At 35.0% G+C, this 20,636-nt stretch overlaps 1 protein-coding gene across 1 annotated transcript; it reads right to left on the bottom strand.

Moving 5' to 3' along the window:
* Positions 1 to 786: 786 nt before the first annotated feature.
* On the bottom strand, positions 787 to 1,727 carry LOC116859248 (olfactory receptor 14K1-like). The gene is given in 2 exon segments (XM_032844362.1): positions 787 to 1,334; positions 1,337 to 1,727. Coding segments are annotated over 2 exon segments (939 nt in total).
* Positions 1,728 to 20,636: the final 18,909 nt, after the last annotated feature.

The raw sequence follows: 20,636 nt of genomic DNA, 5'->3' as shown, positions 1-20,636 counted from the left end.
GAGCAAATTGACCATTTTCTTAAAGTGTAAAATTTATTCAAAATAATTTTATATTAAAATCAAATTTCAGGGTTGCTGGTTGGCTCAGTTTTTTAAACATACTGACTCTGGATCCAAGATCAGTTCTCAATCTCAGGGTCCTGAGTTCAAGTCCCATACCAAGATCCATAATAGGTGTGGAGCCTACTTAAAATCAATCAATCAAATTCCATATATTGAAAAACAAAGGCTATAAAGTGAAATAAATAAAACATTGATGCAAAATCTATGATATTAAAAATAATATGAATGAAATGTGATGGAAGATTATAGTTTTGGAGGAATTAAAATCCTCATGTAAATCTCATATATATGTAGCTCAGCACAGAAGTTCAAATAACTGAAGATGTATGAGAAGAAACTTCATAATTTCTTTATAATTAAGATAGAAAGTATAAGAGTATAAGAGATTATTTTCTATTATAAATGAGAATCTGAATGGTGCCTGAGAGGTTCAATTCCTTAAACAACTGCCTTTGACTCAAGTCATGATCCTGGGGTCCTGGGATCAAGCCCTTTATTTGGCTCCCTGCTCAGTCTGGAGTCTACTTCTCCCATTCCCTCTGAAACTTTTCCCTGCTCATGCTTCATCTCTCTCTCTCTCTCTGAAATGGGAGGAAAAATTGACAAACAGGGACCATTACTGACAAGACTCCATGATGTATTGATCTCTAATACAAAGAATCCCAAACAGTTAGATAATTATGGAATAAAAAAGAAATTCCTACTTTCTAACTTCAATTTTAGTCATCTTTCCGTTAATCCACTCCTTTTAACCTTCCACAGGACTTTATGAAGAGCTGATTTAATATCTTTGCTCCTCAGACAGTAGATAACAGGGTTCCAAGCTGGGGGTACCACAGAATAGAACACAGACATGAACAAGTCAGGAATAGAAGGCTTATCAGAGGTTGGCATTAAATAAGCAATAGCACCTGTTAGAAGAGAAGTACTCACCACAATGAGGTGAGGCAAGCAGGTGGAAAAGGCTTTGGACTGCTTCTCTCTGGTTGGGATCTTTAACACAGTGGAGAAAATATAAACATAAGAGACCACAATGCAAACTAAACATGAAAATCCATAACAGACCTCAATGGCCACACTGACATTAATAGTTGCATGTTCCATGGAACAAGTGAGCTTCAGCAGGGCAGGCACATCACAATATAGTTGTTGTATCCCAGTGGACACACAAAAATTTAAAGAGAATGTCCCAACTGTGTACAAGACTCCAAAAGCCCCTCCACAGAGCCAGGAGACAAACACCAGCTGGACACAGACCTCTTTGCTCATAAAGCCTCATAATGCAGAGGGCGACAGATGGCAATATAGCAGTCATAGTACATCGCAGTGAGAATGCCAATTTCAGACCCAGACATTAGTATCACAAGGAAGACCTGTAACACACATCCCAGAAAAGAGATGGAGTCAGTGAAGGTGATCGAGTTGAGGATGGATTTGGGGACTGTGGCAGAAATGAGACACATATCTAGGAAGGATAAGTGTCTTAGGAAGAAGTACATTGGAGTATGGAGGCGTTGGTCAAGAATTGTGAGCAAGACGATAATTAAATTCTCCACTACTGCCACTAGGTTGATCAGTAGGAAGAGCACAGCATATAGACTCAATAGCATCTGGCTTTCCGTAAATCTCAGAAGCAAGAATTCCATTATAAGCGTTTGATTCATTATATTTTAAAATTAAAAGCAACCTGTCGAATAAAGAAAAAAAAAGTTATATTAAAATAGCAAAATATTATTTGCATCTTTGTTTTTGAAACATGTATACTTTAGCATCATGGGATAGTTGGAAAATTTAAAGTACCAGGATATATATATGCATAGTTTACTCAGGTATAAAACAGCTATAAACATAACAGTCCAATATAACTAGATTTACATTCATTGTGAAAGATGAAAATAATTCCACTTCCCTCCTGAATTCAATACTTGAAATGATTTTTGAGTAAATGTATTTCAGCAAGAATTGCAGAATTGGCTACATAATTCTAATTATAATACAATGCATATTTGTTATGCATAAATATCCTAATTGATGTAAATGATGATGTAGGTTAGAAGTCCGGGATAAATTTTCTTTGCTGTGCAGATTCTTTTGATCTTGATGAAGTCGCAAAAGTTCATTTTTGCTTCTGTTTCCTTTGCCTTTGGAAATATTATGTCTCCATCAGAAAGGATGAATACCCAACTTTTGTATCAACATGGCTGGGACTGGAGGAGATTATGCTAAGTAAAATAAGTCAAACAGAGAGAGTCAATTATCATATGGTTTCCTTTATTTGTGGAGCACAAGGAATATCTTTGGGAGTTGGAGAGAAGAAGCAAGTTGGGGGAAATTGGAGAGGAAGATGAACCATGAGAGACTGTGGACTCTGAGAAACAAACTAAGGGTTTTGGAGGGGAGGGGGTTAGGGGTTTGGGTGCACCTGGTGGTGGGTTTCAAGGAGTGCATGTATTTCATGGAGCACTGGGTGTGGTACATACACAATAAATCTTGGAACACTGAAAAAAAAATAATTTAAAAATTTTAAAAAGTAAAAAAAAAAAAAAACAAAGTCATGGATAAATTTTCCTTTGTAGCATATTGAAAACTGTTTAAATAATTATTAATGTTAGTTTATATTCTAATATATTATGCACTTTTCATTGAAAGACATTAAGGTTTATCCCATGTTTTCATTAAAAAAAAAGAAAAAAACAAAGGAACTATTTTTTGGTGAAAATATCACCAATGGGGAACCTGCGTGTCTCAGTTCATTAAGTATCTGCCTTCAGCCCAGGTCATGATCCCAGGGTCCTTGTATCCAGCCTATATTAGGGCCTCCCTGCTCAGCAGGGGGTCAGATTCTCCTTCCTTTGCTCCTCCACCCACTCATGCTCTATTGCATGCTTTCTCTCTCAAATAAATAGATAAAATATTTAGAAAGATAATATCAATATTATTTGCTATTCTTTTTGTGCAGATATTTACCAAAAAAAAAAACCAAAAACAAAAACAAAAACAAAACAGAAAACTACTCTGGTAATTTTGCAACTTGGTTTGAAAATGTATAGTACGATTTTCTTATGAAAAGAATAAAATTTAAGACTATAAGGCAGATTTTTACCATGCAACACTAGCAAGAATTTATTTAATACCAAGAACAAGCAAATATTAGAGATGTGAGAAATACAGAGTTTCTTACCATTTTATTTTTTAAATTTTTATTGTGTTATGTTAGTCACCATAAAATACATCATTAGTTCTTGTGTGTCCTGCCATTTTAGACTCACACCAGACTTCTAATCCATGATCACTCACAAACTCCATCGGGGAGTTCTGTGGTCATATTTTTTGTCCCTCAGATCATCCTTATCTTTTTTTCTTTTCTTTTTTTTTTTTTTTTACTATTATGTTCAGTTAGCCAACATTGAGTACGTCATTGGTTTTTGGTGTAGGGTTAAATGATTTATTAGCACCACCGGGTGGTGCTCATCACGACACATGTCCTCCTTAATACCTATCACCTTTAATTTTACTTTAATATCACTTTAGTGACAATTTCTTTAGATCTCCATGCAGCCTGTTTCAACCCCTCACAATATGTGGGCTTTCTCAGTGAACACTCTAATTTTAAATAATAATAATAATAGTAATAGTAATAGTAATAGTAATAATTTTCCTTAACCTCTGTAAGTGAAACCCAGCATTTGTTACACAAGGTTCTAATTGAGTACTACATGTATAAATGTTTCCACCACCATGGAATCTTTCTCATCAGCCTTTCCCTGTTCTCAGTCAGACTTTTGAGAAGCCCCTGTTCCTGAGTGCATTTCTTCTGCATTACCATTCATCTTCCCAATCATCAAATTTAAAACCCATGACATGGAGTTTCTCTTGAAAGCTAAAGGTAGTGGCAATTGATAATCACTATCTTACTTAGGCTTTTCTATCTATAGAAAACCTTTCAATCATTTTAATTTAAGTGCCTTAATTATCTGAGTAATCCAGCCTCAACACAACGTGCATTGGAAAAAGAGCAATAATTATTTCTTCTTCAAGTGACACTGAGTTTGAAGTTTCCTTTGTGCCTACTCTGATGTTCTATTTTCCACCTGGAAAAGTAGGCTTAAACTTTCTATTGATTCTTTATGTAGTTTCTGCTACTTTCAATGTGATGATTTCTCAACTTCTGTCAAGTTCCATTTTGTTGAACTCCTATTAATCTATAATTCTGAGAAGTGCAAAATAGATATATATATACAGTTTGACCAATGCTGACTTTGTCTCACACATGAACATAATTTTTTATTAATAAAACCAACATTTATTTTAACATCTGAGAGTCACCCCTAGAGGTATTGTAATCAGAGACAATTATTAATATTTTATGTAATCAAAAACAATTATTAAATTTAATATGAAATTTCCTATAGTTTAATATGTTTGATTAAGTTAAATGTATAAAACCAAAAAAAAAACTGTTTTTCATTTTGTGTTATGCAGTGCTTTGAAGCCACCCATTTCCACAAAATTACTGGGGTAATGGGATACAAAGCCATATTTCGATGTAAAAAATATGTGCATATAAATATCAGATAATTTTAAATTTATTTGTTAAATATTTATTTATTTATTTGTTTATTTTAGAGAATAGGAGGGAAAGAGAGAATCTCCAGCAGACTCTCCACTGAGCATGGACTCTGATGCAGGGCTTGATCCAGCACTCTGAAATCATAACCTGAGCTGAAATCAAGAGTCAGACACTCAACCAGTTGAGCCACACACATGTGCTCCAATATCAAATATTTTAACATATCTAAAGGACAAAACATATATTTCTATTACTTTCATGGACTTTGGGCAAGGAATTCCTTGTTTAAAAAGATCACTTATAAAAATGACTTTTTCTAATAATTTGATATCACATTTTGTTTTGTTTTGAAAGGTAATTTTTTAATAATGCAAAATTGAGTAAATGAAAGAGAATGGAATTTCACATAGGAATTAAAAGACATTAATATTTTATTTTTGATTAAAGGAAGAGAGGAAGGGTGTATATATATATATATATATACACACACACACATACATGCACATATATACACACATACATACATAATGGAATATTATTGGTTATAAAAGAGAATGAAATCTTGTCATTTACAACATGGATAATCTAGAGACGATAATGCTAAGCAAAATAAGTCAATCAAAGAAAGACAAATACCATATAACTTCATATGTGTGGAATTTAAGAAACAAAACAAATGAACAAAGGAAAAATAGAAAGATTCTTAACTATACGGAACCAACTGAGGGTTACCAGAGTAACCAGGAAGCAGCTGAGAGAATGAAATAGGAGATGGGGATTAAGGAAAGCACTTGTGATGAGCACCAGGTATTTTATTCAAGTGTAAATTACTATATTGTACAACTAATATTGCACTGTGATATATATACACTCTATGGGTACAATACATACATATGTAAAATATATATTATAAACTGTATATATATATATATTACACACATATGTATAAATACATACTAAACATTTTATAAATGCATAATTATATATGTTACACTGTATGTTAACTAAATGGAATTTGAATAAATACTTAAAAAATAAGAATAGCGTTTTTAAGAAAAGACTGATGACAAGAGTTTCAAAGTAATTTTCTATTAAAATTAAAAGAAATAAGTAAAAATAAAGTAAAATGGAAATTAAATAAAATAATAAATAAATAAATAAATAAATCGGGGTTTCTCTTTACAGTGTTAAAAATGAAACTATGGGGCACCTGGTGGCTCAGTGGGTTAAGCCTCTGCCTTCAGCTCAGGTCATGATCTCAGGGTCCTGGGACTGAGTCCCACATCGGGTTCTCTGCTTAGCGGGGAGACTGCTTCCCCCTCTCTCTCTGTCTGCTGCTCGGCTTGTGTTCTCTCTCTCTCTCTGTCAAATAAATAAATAAAATCTTTTAAAAAATGAAACTATATTCTCAAGTCATTAGAAGAGCCAGTAAACTGCAAATAATTTTACCATACACCTCTATGTTCTTGTTTCATGTGTCCCCCTTCCCATCAAACTCACAATGATTTTGATTGAGCTTCTCTGACATGTACTCTCCAGTGTGTGTTTTCCTTGTGCCGTCTCCACGTTTTAAGAGGAAAAAGTGTCCTTAACATCCGAAACCTCTGGCAACTCTTGCTCTGACAAGGTGCAAGTTCCTTAAAACAAGTTCAAATGGACCTTATAAAGTACATGGGATTCTCGGAGGTCAGATCTTCAGATGTGCCTAAATTTCATTTCTCAAATTCTAAAGGCTTTGAGACTCTGCCCTCATATCCCATCTGATTTAAGAGTTGACACTACTGTCGTTTTCCCACTGAGATAAAGGATTAGATCTCACTGGATCTCATTAGAATAAGCCTACCAGCATCCCTTTAGTTTTTCATTATATGTTTTTGGCCATCAAATTCTAATGCATTCATTTTCTTCTAAAACCTGTAACATTTTACATTTAGATCTGAATTCAGTAATTTTTTTTGAATCCACTAATTTTTAAATTGAGTCTAATAATTTCAGTTAAGTTGCAATAGCAAGAATTACTAAGAGACATAGTATCCTGACTTTGGCATTAGTAATATGGCTTTTGTTTAAGTCCTTGAGCCACCAAATGTCCTATTGATTTTTCCTTTACTCTCTCCCTGGGTTTAAGCCATACTCCAGTGAGATAACTTTCCTTCAGATTCCAACTAATGAATAGAGATACCAGGATAGAAACTCTCCCAAAACTTGTATTTCCTAACATCTTTAGCCATTGTCAAATGTCAGTGACATTCTAATGAACATGTAAGGGTCACGTCTCCTCCTAGGGCAAACATCATAATGAAAATCAACAGAAGCTTCTATATTCTTGAGATAAAGTGGAGTCTGTTTTCCAAATATAATCCAGTAATATTCCTCTTATCTTCTAGAAAATGCATAATTATTTATTCATTTGTTTAATGTTCACTCTAAATTATTGCCTCTCTCGATATCCTAGATGACACAATCTCCAAGTTTCCCACATCTGGTTTCTGTTATCTAGGAATCTCTAATCAACACCAGAACATTCATTATGGGTTTGTTTGGATTATATCTTTATCCTTATCCTCATATTTTTCTGATATCATCAGCACATTTAACAATACCATAAGGAATCCCACACATAGACCATCACCATTTTAACTTCTAAATCATTTGAGCAATTTCAAAACCACTTGGAAAACTTTTGATTGAAATTTAATCTAGCTCAGTGTAGAGAACATTGTTATCCTAACAACACTGAGTACAATGAGCAATGGAGGTGGTATAGTTCTTCATTTAAAAACAAACAAACAAACAAAAGGAGCGCCTGGGTGGCTCAGTGGGTTAAGCCTCTGCCTTCAGCTCAGGTCATGATCTCAGGGTCCTGGGATTGAGCTCCACGTCAGGCTCTCTGCTCAGTAGGGAGCCTGCTTCCTCCTCTTTCTCTACTTGCCTCTCTGTCTACTTGTGGTTTCTGTCTGTCAAATAAATACATAAAAATCTTTAAAAAAAACCTTTAAAAATTCTATTGGGAAGTTTTACATTTTGAAGACATAAATCAATTACATGTTTTGGTAAATGCATTACTAAATACTCCATTTTCTTGGTACTATAGTAAATGGAATTGATTCTCTAATTTCCCTTTCTATGTTTTCATTGTTAATGTATAAGAAAGCAACTGATGTTCATCATCATTAACCATCAGTGAGACTCAAGCCAAAAGCACATTGAAATATCACCTTACACCAGTTAGAATGGCAAAAATTAACAAGACAAGAAACAGCAAGTGTATGAGAGGATGTGGCGAAAGGGGAACTCTCTTATGCTGTTGATGGGAATGCAAGTTGGTGCAGCAACTTTGGAAAACAGTGTGTATATTCCTCAAAAAATTAAAAATAAAACCACTCTATGATGTGACAATTTCACTACTGGGTATTTATCCAAAGATACAGATATAATGAAAAGAAGGGCCATATGTACGCCAATGTTCTTAGCAGCAATGGCCACAATCGTCAAACTGTGGAAAGAGAAAATTTGCCCTTCAACAGACGAATGGGTAAAGAAGATGTGGTCCATTTATACAATGGAATATTAAGCCTCCATCAGAAAGGATGAATACCCAACTTTTGTATCAACATGGACAGGACTGATGGAGATTATTCTGAGTGAAATAAGTCAAGCAGAGAAAGTGAATTATCATATGGTTTCACTTATTTGTAGAGCATAAGAAATAACATGGAGGACATTAGAAGAAGTAAAGGAAAAGTGAGTTGGGGGAAGTCGGAATGGGAGAGGATGCATGAAATACTGTGGACTCTGAGAAACAAAACTGAGGGTTTTAGAGAGGAGGAGAATGGTGGTTTAGGTGAGCCTGGTGATAAATATTAAGAAGGGTGCATATTGCATGGAGCACTGGCTGTCATGCCTAAACAATGAATCTTGGAACACCAGAAAAATCATTTTTTAAATTAAAATAATAAAAATAAATAAAAATAAATTGTGTATACTAGCCAAGAGGTAAGTTGGAAAATGACACTTTATTCATTTACTACTATACATATATGGGCTAATTTTGAATTGAGAAACATTTTGATTTCTATGAAGAATCATAAGTTTAGTTACACAATCATTATTTTTTAAAAGATTTTATTTATTTATTTGACAGACAGAGATCACAAGTAGACAGAGAAGCAGGCAGAGAGAGAGAGAGAGGAGGAAGCAGGCTCTCCGCTGAGCAGAGAGCCTGATTCAGGGCTTGATCCCATGACCTGAGCCAAAGGCAGAGGCTTTAACCCACTGAGCCACCAGGTGCCCCCACAATTAATCGTTGTTAAATTGTAACAGTATTGTATGTGCTTTTGGAAAATATAAAAAATAAGTAAGTAGAAAAAACATAGAGCTCATTTATGTTGTGTATATTCTTTTTGTACTTGTATATTACAAATACTCAGGAAAATACAAAAAAAATAAATGCATGACAAAATGCAAAATGTAAAAAAAAAAAAAAATCACTTTCCCACCTAGGGAAAGTAAAGAAGAGTGGAGATGAAAAAGGAAATTAAAGTTTCCACATTAGATAACAAGGTTAAGTATCACAAAATCTATTAGCAGTATTCTTATTAATTGGAAGGTCTCATGGTGGTTAGCCCTACTGGGTAAAAATGAAAAAAAAAACTCAAAGTGGATTTAATTCTTTGCACTTCTGACTTCATGACATATATGATGACGTAAGATAGCATCAGAACTCATGGTTAATTAGCTCTCATTCTTATCAGTCAATTTTAAACATGCACAAAAATGCAAGACCCATATAAATGCCCTTTCAAACTGTACTTGCCAGTTGGAGAAAAGACTACCATTCAGCAAAACACTGTAAACCAGAGCAACAGCAATGATTAAACAGGAATTTTCATCCTGCTGGGCAATAGATCCAGCTTTTCAACTTTTCTTCCTATGTGAGAAAGTGTCCTTTATTGAGTTCATTTTTATCTTAAAGGCCCATGATGCTTAAATAATTGACTTATATAATCAGGGAAACTTGATTCTTATAAGGTAAGTGAATTTCTTCAAAAACCCTATGCACCTACTATAAACTTCCCAGTGTTATTCTCTCTACCTTGCTATGTCTAACTAGGTAAAGTTATTTCACAATTTTGCCTGCCATTTTCCTTCAGGAAAATAAAGCAGCATTATATTTTAATTTTGTTTATTAGTTACATAGTAGGCATGTGCTCTTGTTGAAGCAAAATATATAAATCATAATAATATGTAGGTATTTCTACGATTTTTATTGACTTTTAAAATAAAGCTCACATAGTATCTTCTTAAAGCCTTTGAATAAACATTAGTGACTTTAATTTAACCTTGATTACATTGAAGATGCAAATTATTATCTTAGTCTTTATTATCGTTACAGACAGAAAATACAAAGATAATTTTTAGTTCTACCCATCTTTCCCCTCTCCATTACCTCTGCTATGAAAGGTTAGAGATAATTAAAGGGAGAAATAATCTCTTAGTTATCCATACTGAGTCTTGAAATACATGAAGATTACAGTTCATATTGAACTAAAGTAATTTTCTAAGGATGAGTAAACAAATTACTACAGTTTATTCCATATTCCTTTGCTACTTTTCAATCTATTACCACAAAGTAAAAAAAAAAAAAATCTCTCATTTATGGATATGTGAGGTAATATCTCTCTATTTTTATATAAATTTTAGGTTATCACATGAAAAAATATTCTGAACTGTTTTAGTGAGTATCTTAAAATATTTTTCTACATGTATTAAAGAAGTAATAGTTTGCAAGATATGCCTTACCCCAGGAATAACTTCACGATCAGTGAATAACAGAACCAGCAAAAAGAGAAATATCCAGAAGATTCAAGAAAATTGTTCTTATGTTTCAAAAAAAAATCATGTCTGAGAAATTAATGAATGTGACCCTAATAACAAAATTCTTGCTCATGGGATTCCCTGATGATCAGGTGCTACAGAGACTTTATGCTGTATTCTTCTCCCTGGTTTACCTGATGGCCCTGATGGGGAATCTCCTCATTATCACACTCATCACTATTGACCAGCATCTACAAAAACCCATGTACTTCTTCCTGAAAAATTTGCCTTTGATTGATATCTGTTACATCTCTGTCACTGTCCCCAAATCTGTCATGAACACTCTGACCAACAACCAATCTATCTCCTTTGTGGGATGTGCCTCACAGGTTTTCCTTGTTCTTGTCTTTGCTGGCACAGAGTTTGCCCTCCTTCTGGTGATGTCCTATGACCGCTATGCTGCCATCTGCTGTCCTCTGCACTATGAGGCCATCATGAATAGAGGTGCTTGTGTGCAGATGGTGACAGCATCTTGGTTCAGTGGGTGTATCTATGGATCCATTCATGTTGCAGGCACATTTTCTGTCCATTTCTGTGGGCCAAACATAGTGCACCAAATTTTCTGTGACATTCCATCACTGCTTACACTTGCTTGTTCTGGGGACCAAACTCTGGAATATGTGTTTATTATTGTCAGTTGTTGTTTTGCTTTTGTATGTTTTACTTTCATGGTTGTTTCCTATGGTTATATTGTTTCCACTGTCCTAAGAATTCCATATTCACAAAGCAGGTTTAAAACCTTCTCTATCTGTATGCCCCATCTAACTGTGGTAACCTTGTTCCTCTCTTCTGGATATATTGCATATTTAGGTGCAACCTCAAAATCCCCAACATCAATGAACCTGTTTATGTCTGTGTTATATTCTCTGTTACCTCCCAGCCTGAATCCTGTCATTTACAGCCTGAGAAACAGGGACATGAAGGTGGCCCTTGGAAATATTTTTAGTGAAAAATGACACCAAATATATAAATGTTTATAATATCAATGAATATTATATCTACTAATGTCTATCAAATCTTTGCTTTGTACAATTTATTTGATAACCACAAATAAAATACTTTCAAATATAAATGCACATAATTTTAAATTATTTGGCTTATACATCTTGTTGTAAATTTAACAGATACACATTTTATCATTGGTGCTGCTCCATAGGATGTATATTTATATGACTAGTTGGATTCAAATGTCAGTGGAGAGTCTTAGCATACGGAAATGCTATCCGCTCACTCATCCATCCTCTCCCTGGGATAATCCCTTCTCCAAGGTAGCAGACACATACTGGTGAGGGGGATCTCCCACATCCTGATAAAGTGCTGTGCTGGCTGACTATGAAGATATCTTGGAAATAGGTTTCCTGATGGCAGACCTTAACTACCACAGAGAAGGCCAGCAGGTCTGGATCAACAAAACCTTCGTTGATGTTTGTTGTTGTTGTTGTTGTTGTTGTTTATCATGTTCCATTTAAGACAAAAATGCTTTGACAATCTATAATGCTTTCACTTTATCTGTATATCTGACAACAAATCTGGTTGGTAATTCCAGTTCCTTACTTGCTTAAGAGCTGAGAAACAAGTTTATATCCTAAAAAACAGTAAAGAATAAGCATTGTATGTTCTGAGGAATTGCCCGTGTGCTCAAAGTCAATTTTAATTTTCCTAGACTCATATTTGTCACATAGTTCTGGAGATGTGTAATTTTTTTAATACGACATTGAGCATTGTTAAAAACACCATTTATAAAGATTATCCACAGAAGAAATTGATTAGATAACTTGGTTATAATGATGTCAATGTATATTATATGTCAGAATCAGATATACTGTTTATAAAATAATTCCCTCTTTATATAAAAATTAAATGTATTCAAAATTATAGACATAAAGACTTTAGGTTTTTAATAAGTAACATAATAGAGAGTATACACTTTCCAGGGTTTCACTAGGAGTCCTATGTATACAAGAATATGAATGTCAGTCAGTCTAGAAGGAAAGCCATAGTATATGTAAATAAGAAACTGTGACAATTTTTTTAAAGGAATCATATGAAATAGATCTGAGGACAATCTAGGCAAAAATTAGGAGAGATGTATATGGAATTAATCAAACCAATTCAAAGGCCATTGCTCCAAATTAGGAACTAAATGAGTCAGTTACAATAGGAATAGATGGTGATTTGGATAAAATTCTAAACATTGAATGATAATGTTGGGCAAGAAATAATCTAATTCTAAAAATGTAATATATGCATGATCATGTTATTTATAAAATAAATTTAAACTTATGTATAAAATAATTGTATAAAAGTTAAAGAAAACCACATCCTAAAATAAAATAGTAAGCATTAAGTGAAGTAAATACACTTGCATACTAAATTTATATCATTAATGAAAAAGAGAAGACATAAATATAGGAAGAATATCAAAGAAAGCTTGAGTCATTATGAAAAAATCAATCTCATTAGCTATCTAAAATATACAAGACCACTTGGCTTAAATTTCAGACTGAATACAATTACACAGAATTCCTTTAAATGTTTTCTCAATGTTATATTTGGTCTATTTTTTTTAAGACAGAATAGTTTTTGACTTACTGTGCTAAGAGTTCTTTCTTTTCTCTCTCACAGGAATATTGATTTTTATTGTACACTGTGTTTTTAATTATAAGGTTGACAATTTTGGTTTGAAAGTATTATTTTAAATGGAAAGTTTTATTATTTCCTTTTTCTATTGTGGAAAATATCTTACAGTATGGGTACACACAACTTAGTATTATTATTTACTTTGTCCAAGTAATGTGCTGTTTAGTTATTTTTTGGTATGAACATCCATATATTAATTTATTTACAATATACAAACCCACACACAGGATTTCCTCATCCTCTGTTGAAATGTAATTATGTTTGCTTTTTTTCCAATGTATTGAGACATAATTACACATAGCATTGTACATGTTTAAGGTCTACAACATGTTGACTTAGTACTTATATATTGTGATATGGTTACTAACATAGATTTAGCTAGTACCTTCATCTCATAATTTAGTTACTATGTTTTTGCATGGCAGGAATATAAAAGAACTACTTACTTAATTTTCAAGTTGAAAACAGTGATGTTAACTATACTCAAAATACTGTGCATTAGATCAAAAGAGTTATCAAGTGTTGATGTGGATGTGGAAAAAAGATCTTTTGTACACTGGTGGAATAGTAACTAGTACAGCTACAATAAAAATTGTATGGAATTTCTCAAAAATGAAATACAGAACTATTGTATGAACTGAAAATAACTGTATTTTCTTTATAAAATAGATAAATTAAACTTTATTGACTTTTAGAGGTTTGGGTCACAGAAGCAATTGCTCTGAAAGCATTTATATGAGAACAGCGTGTAGCAATAAGAGAGATAGCATTAGTATGTCTTCTCTGGGGAAGTGTTTGTTCATGTATTCTGTCCATTTTTTGACTTGATTATTTGGTGTTTTGGTTGTTGAGTTAGAGAAGTTCTTTATAGACCTTGGATATCAGCCCTTTATCTGTAGTGTTATTTGCAAATATCTTCTCCCATTCCATGGGTTGTCTCTTCGTTTTATTGACTCTTTCCTTTGCTGTACAAAAGCTTTTTATCTTGATGACGTCCTAAAAGTTCATTTTTGCTTTTGTTTCCCTTGCCTTTGGAGATATGTCTTGAGAGGGAGATAAACCATGAGAGACTACCAATTCTGGGAAACAACCTGAGGGTTTTAGAGGGAAAGGGGTGGAGGGATGGATTATTCCAGTGATGGGTACTGAGGGCACGGATTGCAAAGAGCACTGGGTATTACATGCAAATAATCAATAGTAGAACATTACATCAAAAACTAATGTACTATATGGTGACTAACGTAACATAATATAAAAGAGAGAGAGAGAAAGCATTAGAGAAACTGTGTTCATGATATTAGCTGTTGACCCAACACAGACAGCTCTTCAAATATGTAGATACTTAATTGATATAAATACTTTAGTATCTAGATATTTCATTTTTCCATATTTTTTTGCTTGTGGATAGAATAATAGAGATCAAATATATGTAAGAATTTTTAAAATATTTTTATTTCTTTATTTGACAGCCAGAGATCACAAGTAGGCAGAGAGGCAGGCAGAGAGAGAGGGGAAAGCCGGCTCCCTGCCGAGCAGATAGCCTGATGTGGGGCTTGATTCCAGGACCCTGGGATCATGACCTGAGCTGAAGACAGAGGTTTCAACCTACTGAGCCACCAGTCACCTCTATATCAAAAATTTTTGATGAATTGCATGATTTTAAACTACTTTGATAATCATAATTTATACCTATGTAAAAACTGAAAGACATAATGATTTTTCATTTCTGAATTTGGATTTCTTTCATAAAATTTAATATGTCTATAACATATAGAAAGCGAAGTATAAAGGAGCACATATGCTCACCGATTATCTTTTATAAAAAACATATATTTTTATTTATTTGAGAGGGAGAGAGTTAGAGAAGGAGCAGGGGGAGAGGGAGAAACAGACTCTCTGCCCATCAGGGAGGAAACTGTTATGGAGCTTGATCCATTGACTCCAGGATCATGACCTGAACTGAATACACTCTTAACCAACTGAGCCACCCCGACGCCCCTCACCAATCAACTTTTAAGAAAATAATTGCTTTAAAGGTATATATACTCCTTTGTTCCCAAAGACATTTATTTGAAATTTCTAGTTTATATCTTTATTTTATTTATTATTTACTAAAATATTTTCTCCATAAAAATGTGTTTGTGCATATACAAGTTGTGTGTCTTAGCCAGCTTAGATTTCCATAACAAAATGCTACTGACTGAGTAGATTAAGCAACAGAATTTATTTTCTTACAGTTCCAAAGCCTGGAAGTCTAAGGCCAGGGTGCCAGAAATGACAGGTTCTAGTAAAAGCCCTTCACTTGGCTTAAAGTTTCCTCCCTTCTCACTGGGTCTTCATATGGCAGATAGAGAGAGAGAGACAGAGACAAAGAGAAAGAGAGAGAGACAGAAAGAGAGAGAGGAAGGGAGAACATACCTGGGTCTTTTCATAATAATCCTAATCCTATCAGATAATGGTGTTACCTGTGAGACCTCATTTAATTTTAATTATTACCATAAAAATTCTATATCCAAATATAGCCACACTGGGGGTAAAACTTCAAGATAAAGGTTTTGGAGAAACACAATTCACCCCCTAGGATTTTGTACATAATTTGCTATTAGGCTTAATATTCTGTTTTTAAGATTTTTTAATCAAACCATTTACAGCATCATTTTACGTTTTTCATTTAACTCTGGGATCAGTTTATGTTTGGATTTTTTTTTTGTGCTTTTTTTTAGGTATCAATTGTCCTACTGATGAAATTTATTGTGTTAAAGGTTTTTACTATTATAAACTAATCTTCAATTATAATACACACAAAGTCTATTTTATAATGCATTTAATTCTTTTAGTTTTTTTATTGTATTCTGATAGTCACTATACAGTAATTATTCATTTTTGATGTAGTGTTCCATGATTCATTATTGCATATAATACCCAGTGCTCTATGCAATCTGTGCCCTCCTTCATACCCATCACCAGGCTCACCCATCTCAACACCTTCCTCCCTCCTAAAACTCTCCGTTTGTTTCCCAAAGTCTGTAGACTCTCATGGGTCATCTCCCACTCTGATTTCTCCCCCTCCAATTTTGCCTTCTAATGTCCTCCATGCTATTGCTAATGTTCCACAAGTAAGTGAAATCACATGATAATTGACTGTCTCTCTTTCACTTATTTCACTTAGAATAATCCCCTCCAGTCCCATGTAAGTCAGTGCAAAAGCTGGGTACTCAACCTATTTGATGGCTGAGTAATAATTCATTGCACATTCAATTTTTTTAAAGATTGAATTTATTTATTTGACAGACATAGATCGCAAGTACTGGCAGAGAGGCAGGCAGAGAGAGTTGGGGGGAATCAAGGTCCCTGCTGAGTAGAGAGCCTAATGCGGGGCTCGATCCGAGGACCCTGGGATCATGACCTGGGCTGAAGGCAGAGGTTTTAACCCACTGAGCCACCCAGGTGCACCTGTACATTTAATTTTTAATGTATTTGGAAGTGAGAATTCTGGGTATTACTATGTGATGGTATATATTTTTAAAAGATATCTTCAAAAAAATTCAAACTTTCTAAATTCATAGAAAACATAAGTATTATATATCTAATAAGAAAAGTTTATTATATCTATATTTTCTGACACCATCAAAAGTGTATATGGTTGGAGACAAGATGGCAGGGAAGTAGAAGGAGGCGCCATTTAAACCTGACCCTAAAGTGAGCTGATTACCTACCAAAGAACTCCAATCACCCATGAAATCAGCCTGAGATCAGAATTATACATGTCTGGATCACTACAGGAGCAGAAGACACCAGTGGGCAGGTAAAGTGGAGTGGGAATGTCGGACTGATCTTGAAAGATAAACAAAAGGGGGAGGGAGCCACCACAGGTTACCAATTGGAAAGTAATATCCCAATACAAAAGTGCCCTTTGTCTGGGGACCAGCATTAACTTAGAGACTGGTTGAAAGCACTCAAAATGAGCAAAGGATTGCGGGGGCAAAATTGTGGGAATCAGGGCGACTAGGGACAGGGGCTTAAGTCCCCAGGCCCAGGACAGCCTCTGCTGGTGCTGAGTCAGAGAGAGTGCGGTGGAGAAACCAGGTCTTGGTCCTTGAGCCTCCAACATGCCTGAGGACGTGTGGGGTCTGGTTCCTGCGAGGGGCTGGGAGCCTCGCCAATGGCAGAACACCGAGCCATGCTAACAGAGCTGAGACATGCACTCCCCTGAGAGAGGTGTGTGAAGGACCAGCACAGCGCTCTTAGACCCGCACCATACTAGCAGAGCTGAAGATGTGCATGAGTCCCACACCCTCCCCTGAGAGATGTGCATGCAAGCCCAACGCTCTTAGACCCAGAAAGACCAGGCACAGCCAGCCCAGGCCAGCGGGAAAATCTGTGTGAGATTGCTGCTTGGAACCTCCCTGGCAGTCGGGAGCTGCCCAAACAGTCGCCACTGCCATGGTTTGGGTACAAGCAAGAGATCCAGTGTCCCCAGGGACTGCGACTTGAAACCTGCTCTGCCATCGGCCAAGGAGAAATTTATATGACCTCTGCAGCACCCACAGGGGAGCTGACTGAGGCTTCTCTCTGAGAGGGAAGTCAGGGTGCAATTTGCTTTCCTCTAAACCTACAAAAACCATCAAAAGTGGTCAAGGAAGATAAAAAAATTGAACAAACATAAAAACCTCCAGAGAACAAAAGCCTGAAAAAACTGTTTTCCTCAGAGCCCACCTCCTTGAGGGGGGCGGGAGGACTTAACTCAGGGAACATCATAGACTGAAAACCCATGTGGCAGGCCCCTCCCCCAGAGAACCAATGAAGAAAGAAAAAAAAAAAAACTAGAAGAGAACAACCACCACTACTTCATAGATACAACTATTATTTTTAACTTCTTCCCACTATTCTGTTTCATTTTTTTATATAGATAATTTTTTAATTTTTTAATTACTCTCTTTTTAATTAATCTCTACTTTTTACCATCACAGTGAGATGGCCAGTACATCAAATTCCATAATAACCTTCTCACCTGAACTTTTTGATACATACACCTGTGTTTTTCTTTTGCATTTCTATTCTTTTAAAGTTTTTTTTTTAATTTTAGTTTAGTTTCATCTAGTTTATTCTTTTTATATTTTTATTTTCTAATATTCATATAGAGTTAAAATTCAAGGAAGTCCCCTATACCCAATCAATGCTACCCCTATAGGTAAACCAATTTTTAATACCCCTTTATCTTAGGAAAGTTGAGTTCTTTAACAAAGATATCAAGATACATCCAAGAAGAATCAAAATAACCTTCTTCTCCCACACTGAGAATTTATAACCACTCTCCCATCTTTTTCTTCCGCCGGTGTTCTGTGTTTTTGTGTTTGTCCTGATAGGATATAAATCTTATACTTTGGGTTCTTTTTGATGAGGTTCTTCCTTTATTTGTATATATATATATACACATATATATGTGTATATATATATATATAATTTTCTCTTGTCATGTACTTTTATCAGTCTTTTTGTTTGTCTGTTTTTGTTTGTATACTTCATAAATATTACCTTGGGGCCCATTTGGGCTGAACTTTCAATTTTAACTTCCCTTTTTTTCCTGTCTCTCTCTCTCTTTTTTTTCTCTGTCTCTCTCTTTTTTTTCTTTTTCTTCATTTTTGGTGGGGATACCGATTTTCTCAGAAGCATTCCAGTGTGCAACTTGCCTGAATTGTAGTTAATATATTCAGTTACTCATCCCCTAAGCCATCTCTTACCAAAATGACAAGGAAGAGGAATGCCCAAGAGGAAAAATTCACATGCTGTGCCCTGTCCATTGGAGCTATTGGATATGGACATAAACAGTATGTTGGAAAGGAAATTCAGGGTAACAATTATCCAGTCAATGGCTAAAATGAAGAAAACCATTAATTACGACATGGAATTGATAGGGTTGAAGTGAAAGCCACCAGGGAAGAATTTAAAAATGACATCAATGAGTTTGAAACTAATCTAAATTCTCTAGAGGCTAGGGTAACTGAAGCAGAAGATAGAATTAGTGATCTGGAGGACAAACTGATAGAGAAAAACGATCAGGAGGAGGCCTGAAACAAACAGCTTAGAATTCATGGAAACAGAATTAGAGAAAAATGTGACAGCAAGAAAGGTTCCAAGATCAGAATTATTGGAATCCTTGAGGGGGAGGAGAAAGAAAGAAAACTAGAAGATATAAGAGGCCAAATTTTCCATGAAAATTTTCCCAGTCTGGGGAATGGAATCAGGGTTCATGTCCTAGAGGCAGAAAGGTCACCCCCAAGATCATAAAATCTAGAAAGACCTTGAGACACCTGATTGTGAAAGTGATGAATTATAATTTTAAACAGGAGCTCTTGAGAACAGCTAGGAGGAAGAGATTACTTACATACAGAGGAAGGCCCATCAGAATAACATCAGACCTGTCCACATAAGCCTGGCTAGCCAGAAAGGGCTGGCAGATGTATTCAGGGCACTAAATGAAAATAACATGCAGCCAAGGATACTTTATCCATCAAGGCTGATGTTCAAAATGGATGGAGAGATAAAGATCTTCCAAGATTGCCAACGTTTAAAAGAGTATGTGACCACCAAGCCGGCACTACAAGAAATATTCAGGAGGGTTCTATAAAAGAAGAAAGAACCCCAGAGTGTTATGCAACAGAAATTTATGGAGATATTCTTCAGAAACATGGACTTCACAGGAAACACGATTCCAATAACAAAAGGAATCTTTCAATAATCACTCTCAGTGTGACGACCTAAATGTTCCCATAAAACAGCACAGAGTTGCAGATTGGATAAAATGACAAGACCCATCCATATGTTGTCTACAAGAGACCCATTTTGAACCTAAGGATACATCCAGACTGAAAGTGAAGGGATGGAGAAGCATCTTTCATGTGAGTGGGCCTCAAAAGAAAGCTGGGGTAGCAATTCTCATATCAGATAATTAGATTTTAAACTAAAACTGTAGTCAGAGATACAGAAGGACACTACATCATTCTTAGAGGGTCTATCCACTAAGAAGATCTAACAATTGTGAATATTTATGCCTCCAATATGGGAGAAGCCAACTACATAAAGCAACTTTTAATCAAGATAAAGAGTCATATTGATTTGAATATATTAATAGTATGGGATCTTAACACACCACTCTTGGTAACAGAAAGATTATCCAAGCAGAAAATCAATAAAGAAACAAGAACACTGAATGACATATTAAACCAGATGGACTTCATAGATATATACAGAACCTTCTACTCTAAAACAACAGAGTGCTCATTCTTCTTGAGTGTACATGGAATTTTCTCCATAATAGACCACATACTGGGTCACAAATGAGGGCTCAATGGAAACCAAAAAATTGATAATATTCCTGCAATTCTCAGACCACAATGTTTTGAAACTCAAGCTCAAAAACAAGAAAAAGTTTGGAAAGAATTCAAACACCTGCAAGCTAAAGTCCACCTTGCTTAAGAACGTTTGG

The sequence above is a fragment of the Lontra canadensis genome, unplaced genomic scaffold, assembly GCF_010015895.1.
Source record: "Lontra canadensis isolate GAN:19392208 unplaced genomic scaffold, GSC_riverotter_1.0 scaffold152, whole genome shotgun sequence".
Taxonomy (NCBI): Eukaryota; Metazoa; Chordata; class Mammalia; order Carnivora; family Mustelidae; genus Lontra; species Lontra canadensis.
This window is presented reverse-complemented; position numbering and strand designations above follow the sequence as displayed.